The sequence below is a fragment of the Euleptes europaea genome, chromosome 1, assembly GCF_029931775.1.
Source record: "Euleptes europaea isolate rEulEur1 chromosome 1, rEulEur1.hap1, whole genome shotgun sequence".
Taxonomy (NCBI): Eukaryota; Metazoa; Chordata; class Lepidosauria; order Squamata; family Sphaerodactylidae; genus Euleptes; species Euleptes europaea.
Genome location: NC_079312.1, coordinates 130,888,435 through 130,900,973, shown reverse-complemented (window position 1 = coordinate 130,900,973; position 12,539 = coordinate 130,888,435). Strand labels below are relative to the sequence as shown.

The 12,539-nt window shown below is 47.3% G+C and overlaps 1 protein-coding gene across 5 annotated transcripts in view; it reads right to left on the bottom strand.

The window, feature by feature from the left end:
• Window positions 1-12,539, bottom strand: part of CACNA1G (calcium voltage-gated channel subunit alpha1 G) — a 234,858-nt gene that overhangs the window by 115,991 nt on the left and 106,328 nt on the right. For all 5 annotated transcript variants that reach the window (XM_056867108.1, XM_056867110.1, XM_056867111.1 and 2 more), the window contains exon 13: window positions 9,986-10,054. In XM_056867108.1, the coding sequence (XP_056723086.1) occupies window positions 9,986-10,054 (69 nt within the window). The remainder of the gene's footprint in view (window positions 1-9,985; window positions 10,055-12,539) is intronic.

The following is a 12,539-nucleotide window of genomic DNA, read 5'->3' as shown; positions in this document are numbered from 1 at the left end:
CAGAAGCTCTAGCCAAAAGGCAGCCTCTAATCAGCCTGCTCAATGCAGATTTTTAGCCTGGTATGATCAATTCATTTACTGCACAAACTCATCTATCTGAATTGCTGGAAGGAACAAGATACATGCCATGTAGGTAATCACATAGATTTGGAGAAACAGGTATTCTATAGCACTGACACAGGATGACATGAGGGACAGAATGTGAAATTGGACTATTGGGATAGCTTAGTGGTGGATCTTTTAAAAAAAAATAAACATACTGGCAACTCATTTACAATGCTAGTAGCTAACAAAAGAATTCCCTTTTAGGAAGAAGACCAACAGCCTCATTAGTTTTATGTTAAATAATTCACTTGCTCAATAGCTTTTAGCATTTCCTTCACTGACAAATTTCTGTGGTTATGCTTTGTTAGCAATGATCCTTCAACACCTTCCCATTTGCTCCTCTGATACAATCCATTGGCACATTTTTTTTGGAAGGAAGGCAAGGGGAGTAATAAGACTGAGTTATAATCCAAATACATCAACAGAGAATGGAGTATTGTCGAAGGCTTTCACAGTCAGAGTTCATTGGTTCTTGTAGGTTATCCGGGCTGTATAACCGTGGTCTTTGTATTTTCTTTCCTAGGAAAGAAAATACCAAGACCACGGTTACACAGCCCGGATAACCTACAAGAACCAGAGAATGGAGTATTCCAGAATTATTCCCATTTGATTTCCTGCAGAAAATCATAATTCTGGTAAAAAGTGGCTTCCATCAAGTTTGATGTATGTTGAGAAAGGGAAAAGGAATTTGATGCAGTGATTACAGAGAAGCAAGCAATTTTTTTTCTTTAGCTGGAATATTATGAAAGTAAGGCCACAACCCAGAAAAGTATCCCACAGAACTTGCTGTACTAAGCAGCCTTGGCTCCACCCAATGACATTTGGTGCTTCAGCAAAATACATTTGATTGGGAAAACAGAATGGAGGTTAGCTGGGAGGATAAACATCAGATTTTTTCAAAAATCAATGAGAGTTTGCCTGTTTAAAGAGTTAATGACTTTATTTTCTCTCCAGTCAAAATTTTTCTAAGTTGCTTCTTCTGAAAGCATACAAAAGTTGCTTCTTTTTTAAGTATACAAAACTATGTAATCCTGCACCTGTACATATGGCTTGCTTTTATGTTGTTGTATGATTTTATTGCATTATTTGCCCTGCTCAAGATCTCTGGTAGAAGGTGTAATGTATGTGAGTAGCTAATATCGTAGCAGGGGAAAACCTAGGAGCTTGAGTCCCAGGCGAAGGCTCCTAAACCCTGCTCGCGCTATTGGCCAAGCCAATGCATCCCATTGGCCCTAAGCCGGGTCAGGCCATTGGTGACCCGGGGGTTGTTTTCCCCCTATCACGGATCAGGGGGGAAGCGGCCACCAGGGGCCAGGGGAGCATTTAAGCAGGGCCAGGTTGTACAGTTTTCAGTTCTGTACTTCACTACAATAAAGCGTTATTGTTGGAACTCCGTCTCGTCCTCGTGTGTCCTCCCCACACGGACTTAACAGTGGTGACGAAGGCTGGTAGAGAGTCCGGCTTGCTACCGAAATCACTCTTGCTGAAATCTCCTGCGATTCTCCGCGACATCACAGTGCCCGGTAGGCAGTCCGGCTCACCTTACTGAATTCACTTCGACACACCAGAGATGCAACACTTCGCTGAAATGGCTTCCCCGGGGTTCACTGGAAGAATTCGACCCCGCCAACGCTGGCGCCTGGAAGAGCTACGAGAACTGAGTGGCCTTCTACCTGGACGCCAACAACATTACTGACGTGGGAAAGAAGCGCTCCACCTTCCTTAGCCTGTGGACGCCAACGACATTACTGACGTGGGAAAGAAGCGCTCCACCTTCCTCAGCCTGTGCGGGCCTCGGATCTTTGAGCTCGCTCAGTCCCTGCTGGCCCCCGCTGAACTGAGTGTGACGCCATTTCCTGCGATCATGGCAGCGCTGGGGAACCATTTCAACCCCCAACTGACTCGGGCCACCCACCGCTTGGCGTTTCACCTGCGGGACCAGGGGAGTCCACCGCTGGATATAGCACTGCGCTCCGAACTGCCGCCCGTTCCTGCGAGTTCCCAGACCTCAACGACCGGCTGTGCGACCGCTTCGTGTTCGGCCTCAAAGGTCCTCGTGCAAGTCTCCTGGGTCTCGACTGGTTTCCGGCTCTCGGCCTCCACATCGGCGGCATCCACCGCATCAGCCGGACCGCCCTCGACGACATTTGGTCGGAGTTCGAGGACGTCTGGAAGGGCCTACTGGGCTGCTACAAGGGGCCGCCTGTTCGACTGCACGTCGACCCCGCCGCAGCACCCATCCGCCTCAAGCCACGCCGGGTCCCCTTTGCTCTCAAGGACTGGATCGACACGGAGCTTGACCGTCTCGTCGCGCAGGACATGCTGGTGCCGGTCCCCAAACCCCCCTGGGAGACCCTGATAGTAATGCCGCTCAAGCCCAACGGGGACGTCCACATCTGTGCGGACTACAAATGTACTATTAATAAGGCGCTGCGGCTGCACGCCTACCCCGTGCCCGTTGTCAGCCATCTCCTGGCCTCCCTCGCTGGGGGCCGGGTGTTTGCCAAGTTGGACCTCGCCCAGGCGTACCAACAGCTGCCTGTGGACCCTGAGTCGGCCGAGGCGCAGACCATCGTTACGCACCGGGGTGCCTTCCGGGTGATGCGTCTGCAGTTTGGGGTCAGCACAGCCCCGGGCATCTTCCAGAATCTCATGGAGGACCTCCTGAAGGGCTTGCCAGGCGTCGTCCCTTACTTCGACGACGTCTTGATCACTGCCAGCTCCGATCACGAGCTCCTGGAGCGCGTCCGCCGGGTGCTCCGCTGTTTCTGGGACGACGGGCTGACGGTAAAGCGGGAGAAGTGCCAGCTGGGCCTGCCGCAGGTAGAGTTCCTGGGCTACTTGATCGACGTGGAAGGAATTCATCCCACGCCCGACAAGATCAAGGCCATCCCGCCGCCCCAGGGCAAGCAGGAGCTCCAGTTGTTCCTCGGCCTGCTGAATTTCTACCACGCATTCCTCCCTAACAAGGTGTCGGTTGCCGAGCCGCTCTACTGCCTCCTGGACAAGTCCTCCCCGTGGTTGTGGGGCAAGACGCAACAACGGGTGTTCGAGGCTGCCAAGGCCCTCCTGTCTCCCTCCAGCTTGCTCGTCCATTTCGATGAGAAACTTCCCATTCTCGTGACTTGCGACGCCTCACCCTACGGCGTCGGAGCGGTCCTGAGCCACCTGCTGCCAGATGGTCGGGAGGCCCCGATTGCATTCTACTCCCGGACCCTCTCTGCGGTGGAGAGGAACTACGCGCAGATTGACCGGGAGGCACTCGCCGTCATGGCCGTTGTGAAAAAGTTCCACGACTACGTATACAGCCGACCTTTCACCATCATCACGGACCACAAGCCTCTCTTGGGGCTGTTCGTGCCGGATCGCCAGACGCCGCAAATCCTGTCCCCCTGCATGCTCCGGTGGTCGATCTTTCTCAACGCCTATGACTTCAGGCTGCTGCATCGCCCTGGATCCAGCATCACGAATGCGGACACTCTCAGCCGCCTGCTGCTCGAGGACTCTGGTCTGGACCCGTCCCCGGCCTACGACGTCATGCTGCTGAAGACCCTGCCGGAACCGCCGCTGCATGCCTCGGACATTGCGGCTCACACTGCAAAGGACCGCACCCTCGCCCGCGTTCTGAACTGGGTGGGGAAGGGGTGGCCTGCCTCCAGGCTGGATGGCAAATTCAAGCCTTTTTCCATGCGACAGCACGAACTCTCACTTAATAAGGGGTGTCTGTTCTGGGGGAACTGCGTCGTGGTTCCAGCCAAACTACACACCAAGGTCCTGGAGGCTCTGCATGCCTGCCACCCGGGTATCATGCGTATGAAAGCCCTGGCTAGGAGCTACGTTTGGTGGCCGGGCATAGACGCGGCTGTAGAGGAGTGGGTGAGCCGTTGCCGGCCATGCCAAGAGTCGCGCCCCGAGCTGCCGCGAACCCCTACCCACCACTGGGAGTCCACCCACACACCCTGGTCCTACCTCCACATAAACTTTGCGGGCCCGTTCCAGGGCAAGACGTTCCTGATCGTCGTGGACTCCTACTCCAAGTGGCTGGATTCCGGCCACCGTTCAAGACGCAACCAGCCAGGTATCCTACCGGGTTGCCACCCCCGAGGGTCGTGTCCTCCGGCAACACATTGATCAGCTGCGCCGCCGACCGGCTGACACGCCCAACATCGCCGCTACTGTGGAAGCTCCTGACTTCCCCAGAGTTCTGGAACAAGTCACGCCAGCGGAAAGTGAGCAAAGCGAGGAGCGCCTGTCTGCCGGCACTCAATAAGAACTGTCAGACACCGTTCTCCCACAACAAGCGAACCCGAACCGACCGCTGCCACAGATGCGGCCCCAGCACCTGCTACGCCAGTTCGGGCACCGTGTAGGTTGCAGGGGATACGAACACGACCCAGCCACCTGAAAGACTTTGTGTGCTCATGAGTGTTCGGACTTAGGGGGGAGGGGTGTAATGTATGTGAGTAGCTAAGATCGTAGCAGGGGAAAACCTAGGGGCTTGAGTCCCGAGCGAAGGCTCCTAAACCCTGCTCGCACTATTGGCCAAGCCAACGCATCCCATTGGCCCTAAGCCGGGTCAGGCCATTGGTGACCCGGGGGTTGTTTTCCCCCTATCACGGATCAGGGGGGAGCAGCCACCAGGGGCCAGGGGAGCATTTAAGCAGGGCCAGGTTGTACAGTTCTCAGTTCTGTACTTCACTACAATAAAGCGTTATTGTTGGAACTCCGTCTCGTCCTCATGTGTCCTCCCCACACGGACTTAACAGAAGGAATTTGTTAATAAAGTATTATTTGCACATGAGCCACCTCTAGAAGGTTTCTGAAGAGGCGGCATATATTTTTTTCTAAATAACAAATAAATTTTTGTCCTTCTGGCAGGGCCTCAGGCCTATTCAGAGACCTTCAAGCAATCACGCAACATCATGGGTGGGGGGTAGGGTTGCCAGGTGGGTGGTTTCAGCAGGCAATTGCCCGTCAATCCACCCAGCTGCTCAAGAGCGGGGATGGCACACGCACACAGCCACGTGCGACATGATCTCTAGGGTTGCCAGGTCCCTCTTCACCACCAGAGGGAGGTTTTTGGGGTGGAGCCTGAGGAGGGAGGGGTTTGGGGAGGGGAGGGACTTCAGGGCCATAGAGTGCAATTGCCAAAGCGGCCATTTTTCTCCAGGTGAACTGATCTCTATCAGCTGGAGATCAGTTGTAATAGCAGGAGATCTCCAGCTACCACCTGGAGGCTGGCAACCCTAATGATCACATCACTTCCGGGAAGCAACATGATTGCATCACGTGAGCAGCTGTGCAATCACCCCAGCCCCCAAAACCTCCAGCCGATGGAGAGGGGGGAACCTGGCGACCCTAGTGGTGGGATTTTAAGAAACACACTTCTGAAGAGGGACTGTTCCATTAAGAAAGACTTGAACAGAATCAAGCCAGCTTCATGTGGAAACATTGCTAGCAGAAATGCTGGAAACTACTGCCTTCCTCTTAGAGAGTGATTAAAAACAGGACTAGAAGTACTAATCCATTAATCTCTGCAATTAGTGAAATATTTCATTAATAGTTTGTACAGGTTGTACTACATTTTTCTGAAAATAAGAGGCATAATGCAAGTAAGGATAAGGTAAATTTTCTTATTACGGTAGACCACTGCCTATTAATTAGACTGTAGAAGCACCCCATTCTTCACAGTCACCAGATCTCTTATGCTGACAGAGTTTGGTCCAATAGAAAAAATATTACCTCACCTATTTTCTATAATGTCTTGCGAAATAATTCTCAGTGATAACACCACTGCTGAAAAAAATTGCACGTATCTCTTCATTTAAACAATGGATTTAAGATCACTCATTTAGTAATAAATTACCTACTATTACTAATTTGCTATCTTACCTGCAAAATATCACTTTATATTTTATCAATGTCCTATAAAGCTTTAGAAATCAATGTTGTCCATACACTGGGAAGAGGCCGTGGCTCAGTGGTAGAGCATCTGCTTGGCATGCAGAAGGTCCCAGGTTCTAATCCCTGGTATCTCCAGTTAAAAGGCTCAGGTAGTAGGTGATGTGAAAGACCTCTGCCTGAAACCTTGGAGAGGCATTGCCAGACTGAGCAGACAATACTGACCTTGATGGACCAATGGTCTGATTCAGTTAAGGCAGTTTCATGTGTTATCCTAGAAGGCTCAGGACCAAGATGATCTGATTACACACGCCATCCCAAGGAAACATTTCGGTTTGCTTGGGTTAATTTGTACAATCAGATTAACCTTGGTTGTTTCTGAAAATTATCCTCTGAATTTTCCTGTATTTGGGGTTTTTGAATCACCTGGTCTTGTTTCCAAAGTGGAACTGATGCATTAGAAATCCTCCACTGTTTTGCTTTTTACTTCTGAATCTTGAATAAAGCAAATGCCACAGCATTCTCATCTCCCCCACCAACCAATGACTGATTTGTCAGTTTGCGCTGATAAAACACTGCAATAGCAACCTTAATGTGATTTACATTAATGGGTGCACCAAGATTCTTCTTGTGTTGCTACATCAATATGCAGGAGCACATGTTTACATCTGTAAAACACAGCACAAGAAGCACCTTGAAATCATCACAGATACTATCACCTCAAGGCTGCTTTTTTGCAGTTTTTTTTTTTAAATCAGTGCAGACATACACATTGGTAACATGGAGGAGGAAATGATGCAAATGAATTGTGGGAACTGGAAGCTGCAGCAAAATCAGGGTTGCCAACTCTGGGTTTGGAAATTCCTGTATATTTGGGGAGTGGAGCCCAGGGTTTGTGGAGGTGAGGGAGCTCAGTGGTGTATAAAGCCATAGAGTTCACCCTCCAAAGCAACCCTTTTCTTCAGGGGAACTGAACTTTGTCATCTGGAGATTACTTGTAATTCCAGGAGATCTCCAGGCCCCACCAGGAGGTTGGCAACTCTAAGCAAAATGTACAGGCATCTGGAACATTAAAGAAATTATCCTACTTTAAACAAAACAACTGAGCAATCATGAATGGGGGGGCAGAGCTGCTTAGGAGCCAGTGATACGGACACCCAGCACTGGTGTCCATGCCACTTGCACCGTCCAAAGTGACACAGACACTGGCACAGGGCTCCCAGGAGCAATGTGGTAGTGTGAGGCTCGGGCGCTGCCTCCCAAGCAGTGTTTTTCTGTGCAAGCGCTCACACTGGCATCCATGGGGGCATTAAAGGGGTGGAGCTGACTATCACCCCGGGAATGCCTCTTTTGCAGGTGGCTACTTGTGTGTGTGTGTAAAGTGCCATCAAGTTGCACCCGACTTATGGCAACCCCTTATGGGGTTTTCATGGCAAGAGACTAACAGAGGTGGTTTGCCAGTACCTTCCTCTGCATAGCAACCCTGGTATTCCTTGGTGGTCTCCCATCCAAATACTAACCAGGGCTGACCCTGTTTAGCTTCCGAGATCTGACGAGATTGGGCTATACCATGCTGCCTTCCCTCCAGGTGGCTACTTACATCTGCTAAATAGCTGGTGTAGCCCTGTGAAATTCAACGAAGGAGTTTCACGGGGGTTCGTTAAAATTGCATTTTTTACTTGTTTTTTCAGGATGGGAAACCTCTCAGGAGGCAGTGTGGTGGTGCCATCCCCGGCCGTGCCCTAACTAACTCCTCACTCAGGATTGCTCTGCCTGGCAGGAATAGAATGCAGCACAGAGCAGACTTCTAGAATAGAACAGAATAGAGAAAAATTACTCATCTCAATTTCTTTCAAGTAACCTTTCCTGCAGTTCCAAATTGGCTTTAAAGCACTGAGTGAAAGAGAGAAATCCCTGTACAGATGTGCATTTATATACTGGCTACATCAGCAAATAAGCATTTCAGATGGGAGAATACCCACTGCTGTGCTAATGCACTGTAAGCAATGATGCCAGCACAAATGTTTGGAGTCAAAGCGTAATGTATGGGAATAAGCATTAATAACAGAAATTTATTAATTAAATGCTCGTTTGAAATAATATGTTAAAATTGGATAATTACTTCTAAATCAGTTAAGTGCTCTAATCAAATATAATGTTTCAACCTGCAGAACTGGAATTAGCTGTGGGTTTTTTTCATAATTTGGTTTTGTGTTTCCACATTTATTTAATCGTTGGTAAATAATACTATATATGTTAGTATACAGCAAGACCCTATAAACGTGGGAACTATTTTTATCCTCCAGCCCTAAAGCACCAAACCCCATCTTTTCTTTAGAACAAAGCATCCCTGCCAAAGAACAAAGTAGCACTTTCTCTTTAATATAATAAGCTCTACGTTTAGCTGCAAAGCAAGCATCACCCACCCAGGCTACAATAGCAGTTACCTGTTTTCGCACTCCCCGTTTGCCTTTCTGGATGAAAAAGGCATTATATGAGAGACTATAGAGTTTTGATCCCCCCCCCCTCCTGTAGAACCATTAAAACTCTGAAATATGCCATTAGGTACTGGAGACACACCAGTCTGCATGGAAGGCAGAATTGGGCTATAACACAAAGTGCATTTGATTTGAAATTAAAGCCAGTGCTTCTGATATAGATGGGAAAGGGGGGGTTGGGAAAGGATAGAGACATGGCAGGAGTGGGTGGTGCGAGGGAGGCAAGTTTTGGGATATACTCGATTTTATAGGTATAAAGTAGGGATTTTGGCTGTTACCGCACTAGTATTCCCAGCAATGTATTAAGAGTTTGAAAATGTTATAAAAAAACATTGCTTTAAAAGGGTTTTTGGATGCCACGGCTAAAAAAATGGTTGGAAGATGTCTTCACAGCTAAAGGGGCCAAACAAAGTACGAACAGTATTTTTTATAACAGTTTCAAACTCTTAATACATCGCTGGGAACGCCTAGCGCGGTGACAGCCATAGATTTGCAGGATGTCACATTTGAAATGGACAGTTCTGGTTTGTCTCATTATCCTGTTTTTAAATTTGAGAGGCTGTAGTATATTGTCAGGATTTAGGTGTACCAACACTTCATAAACCTATAGAGAAGTTGTAGAGAGTGTTAACCCGATATATATTACATATCCTGGATTGGAGAGTTTCACACATGGATTGGGGGTGGCATGTCCAGATCATCTAAATGAACCTGAACATTGTTTTTTTGAACTCCAGAAATTAATGCAGAGCTGCCTTAATTCTAATATTCACACTATCTGAAACAGAGGGCTTTCACACATTAGCATCCACGAAACATACTTGATTTTAGGTCCCTTCTGTCTTTGATGAGCTTCTCTAGACTCTCTCTCTCTGTCTTTAATATGAAACTGGGCTTGGCATGCAAGGAACCTGAGGCCTGCTTGTAAGCAATGCATCCATCATGAGCATATACCTTAAAAGCAGTGTGGGCCATATTTTCTTGAAAATAAGCTTGTAATCCTCTAACATGAGTTATAAAATATAACTGAGGAGGTAGTGATGTAGGGAAACAGCATAATAGGAGCAGTGCTCAGAAAATTGCACTAATGTGGTAAGTACAAGCAATTTCCAGTGACCTTGGCACAAATAAAATCCTTGAGCCAAGAGGGAATCTGAGACAGCATGTTTCCCGGGCTTACTGGTAAAGCCATTAATGGACCGGTGTATAAAAACCACATAAAATGGCTCCCTCTTAGGGAAAAACCAGAAGCTTGTACAGAACAATCTGAGCAAGTAGGAATCTAGAACATAATGTTTAGGGAGCTGATTCTCTCAAAGAAAAAGAGACTTAAAATCAAGGTTAACGTGACAACACCAAATTCAAAACCAAACAGCTACCATGATGAGAACAGTGGCAATGATGTGATTGGTCACCACAGAGAAAGAAAGAGACAACTATCAGACAAAGCTTGGGGTGGTTCATGCCAAAGTCTTACGTACCACTGACGAGTCGACAGGCAGCTGAATACAGCTTAACTGCCTACTCGCTGCATCCCGTTTGGTGATTTCCTGAAGTAAAAATGAGGAAGGAGGATGGGGAAGAGGGAAGGGATGGGAAGGAAGGAGGGTTTTCAGGTTTCATAAATTTCATCATCAAAAACTGAGAGTGGATCAAAAGAAAAAAAATTGATATAGGAGGATTAAATCAAAAAGGGAAAAGTCGAAAGAAGGAGAAGTGCACCTGTTGGGGTCAATTCCATAAGTAGTGAAACAGGATACACTACACATGTCATCTGACGGCCCATATCTGCTCTGTGCAAACATAGGATAGCTCAAGCTGTTGAACACTCCTCATGGGTCAGTTATGATTACCTTTTAAGCTAAGTGTGCAGAAGAATGATTTTCATTTAGTGCTAATATTTTAATGAATTATTGGCAGACTATTGAAAACATATGTGCCTTTAATATGTACTGGGTTAACTCCAATGAAGGATTTTTTTGCAGCCAAAATGAGGAAGGGGGATTTTCACTGATCCCCTTCCCAGGACAGACCTCTGACTCCCTCCTGGTATTTCTGGGGATATCCTGTCCCACAACACCAGCATTTCAGGGGGCATTTCAGGCTGCAGTAGGAGGCAAGGAAGTCACTCATTGCCGATGGAAATTCCTTTTATCAGTTGAAATAACTGCTGGGTCCAAGCACAGACTGGGATCCAAAGAACCAGGCAACTAATGCCACACATTCAAGGAGGCTGTGGCCTTGTGCTTCTCAAACAGCAGCATCCCCTTCCCGTATCACATGGCAAATTACTTTTGAAAATGACAGGACTTTCAAAAGCGGTTTGTGATATGACCTAGGGGATTACTGTCCAAACTCCCAAGTTGGGGGGGGGGGTGGACAAGAGAAGGTCAAACATCTTGCTAGTTGTGCAGCCCATTCCAATGGCGGCTGGGAGTGGTGCTGCCATGCCACCTCCTCAGAGGCTTCCCCGCCACCGAAAAGAAATTTAACTCCTTTTAAAAATAAAAAATAGGAAAATGCCCCCAGAGACATCAACAGGGCTATGACACAAAAAAAGGTGTCGTGGCTACACCACTGTGGGAAAGGGCGTTCCCGGGGCAAAAGGGGTTAGGAAGCTGCCTAAAGGCAGCTCCGCCCCCAGGAACGATCTGGGAATGCCTCCCAGGATGTTGGCGTGGGGACTTGCGCCACTGGAACACTACCAGCAGAATGCACCTGCGCCCAAGTCCCGAGCCCCGGCGTGGTGTCCCGGGGCTGGCATAGTAAGTGCCCCTTATCATGGATTAATTGGGCAGTCTTGCCGGCGTGGGGTCACGCCGGCTCCTAAAGAGCTTCACCCCCCACTTCAGGATTGCAGCCTTAGTCAAGTCTTTAAGCACAGCTAAAGCAGCTCTTTGGACCTTGGCCATCTCCTTTTGTTCTGACATTTTGTATTATGCTTATGAAGTCAACCAAGCAACAAGGGCTTGAATTTCATAAAAGATGGATCAGTGCACAATAATGATATTTGAGTAAAAACCAAGTAAAACGAAGTTTAAGGGGAAAACATCTAAAAATATTAGCTCCTACACTTTTTTCCCCCAAGAAGGGCAAGCTAAATACCCATAATGACTCCTGTCTGTTCCGTTTCAAATTGAATCACCGTATTTACAAAGCATATAGCAACTAGGTTGTGCACAAAAAGTATATTTAAAAAACATATACCTGTTTGAAAGCTATGATTGAAATTTGATACATTAAAAATATCCAGCCAAAGAACCCAGTTTAATCTTTGGCTTGTGTTCAGCTTCTTCTGTGGTGTTAATGGCCACAGAGACTGAGAATCCTTACAGGGCTCTACAATATCTTTCTAATGCACTTGGGGAGGAAAGTGCGGATGGAGCTGCAAAAGTAGCAGCTTATTGGCCATTCAAAGTGAATATAATTTGCTGTGTCGCTTATAGGGAAAAGTTAATCTCTAGATTATAACCTTTAATTGAAAGTATCAGGGACATAATTCCAAGATGATAAAAAACTGGAAGACTCTGTAAGTCTTACAGAGCCATCCTAAGCAGAGTTACACCCTTCTAAGCCCATGACTTTAACAAACTTAAAAAAATGTGTAACTCTCTGTTTAGGACTGCACTGTTAATTTACTTTGGGACATTGTTCTGGGAGCTTAATAATGAGACATTTTTTCACATTTTTCTGCTCTCATACAAATGCAAAAATTGTAAACCCACATGTAGTTCACTAAAACGCACTGGATTTTTTTTTTAAAAAAACCCTACAAATTCTATGATAAATAATGTTTTTACTCTGACAATCACTTTTTCACCACTAGGGTTGGATCCAGCCAGCTTTTCAACCAGTCTCACCGAATTCCCCTTGTGACTACAGCTCCTGTCCCATGTGGCTGTTGTACATGCTGATCCCATGATCCGCAGCACAGTCATTTCTGGTGGTCAAAGGGCTGGATCTAATCCATAGCTAATTCCTAGAGGAATGCGAAATGATGGATTTATAGGAGGCTGTATATGTAGATTATAATGG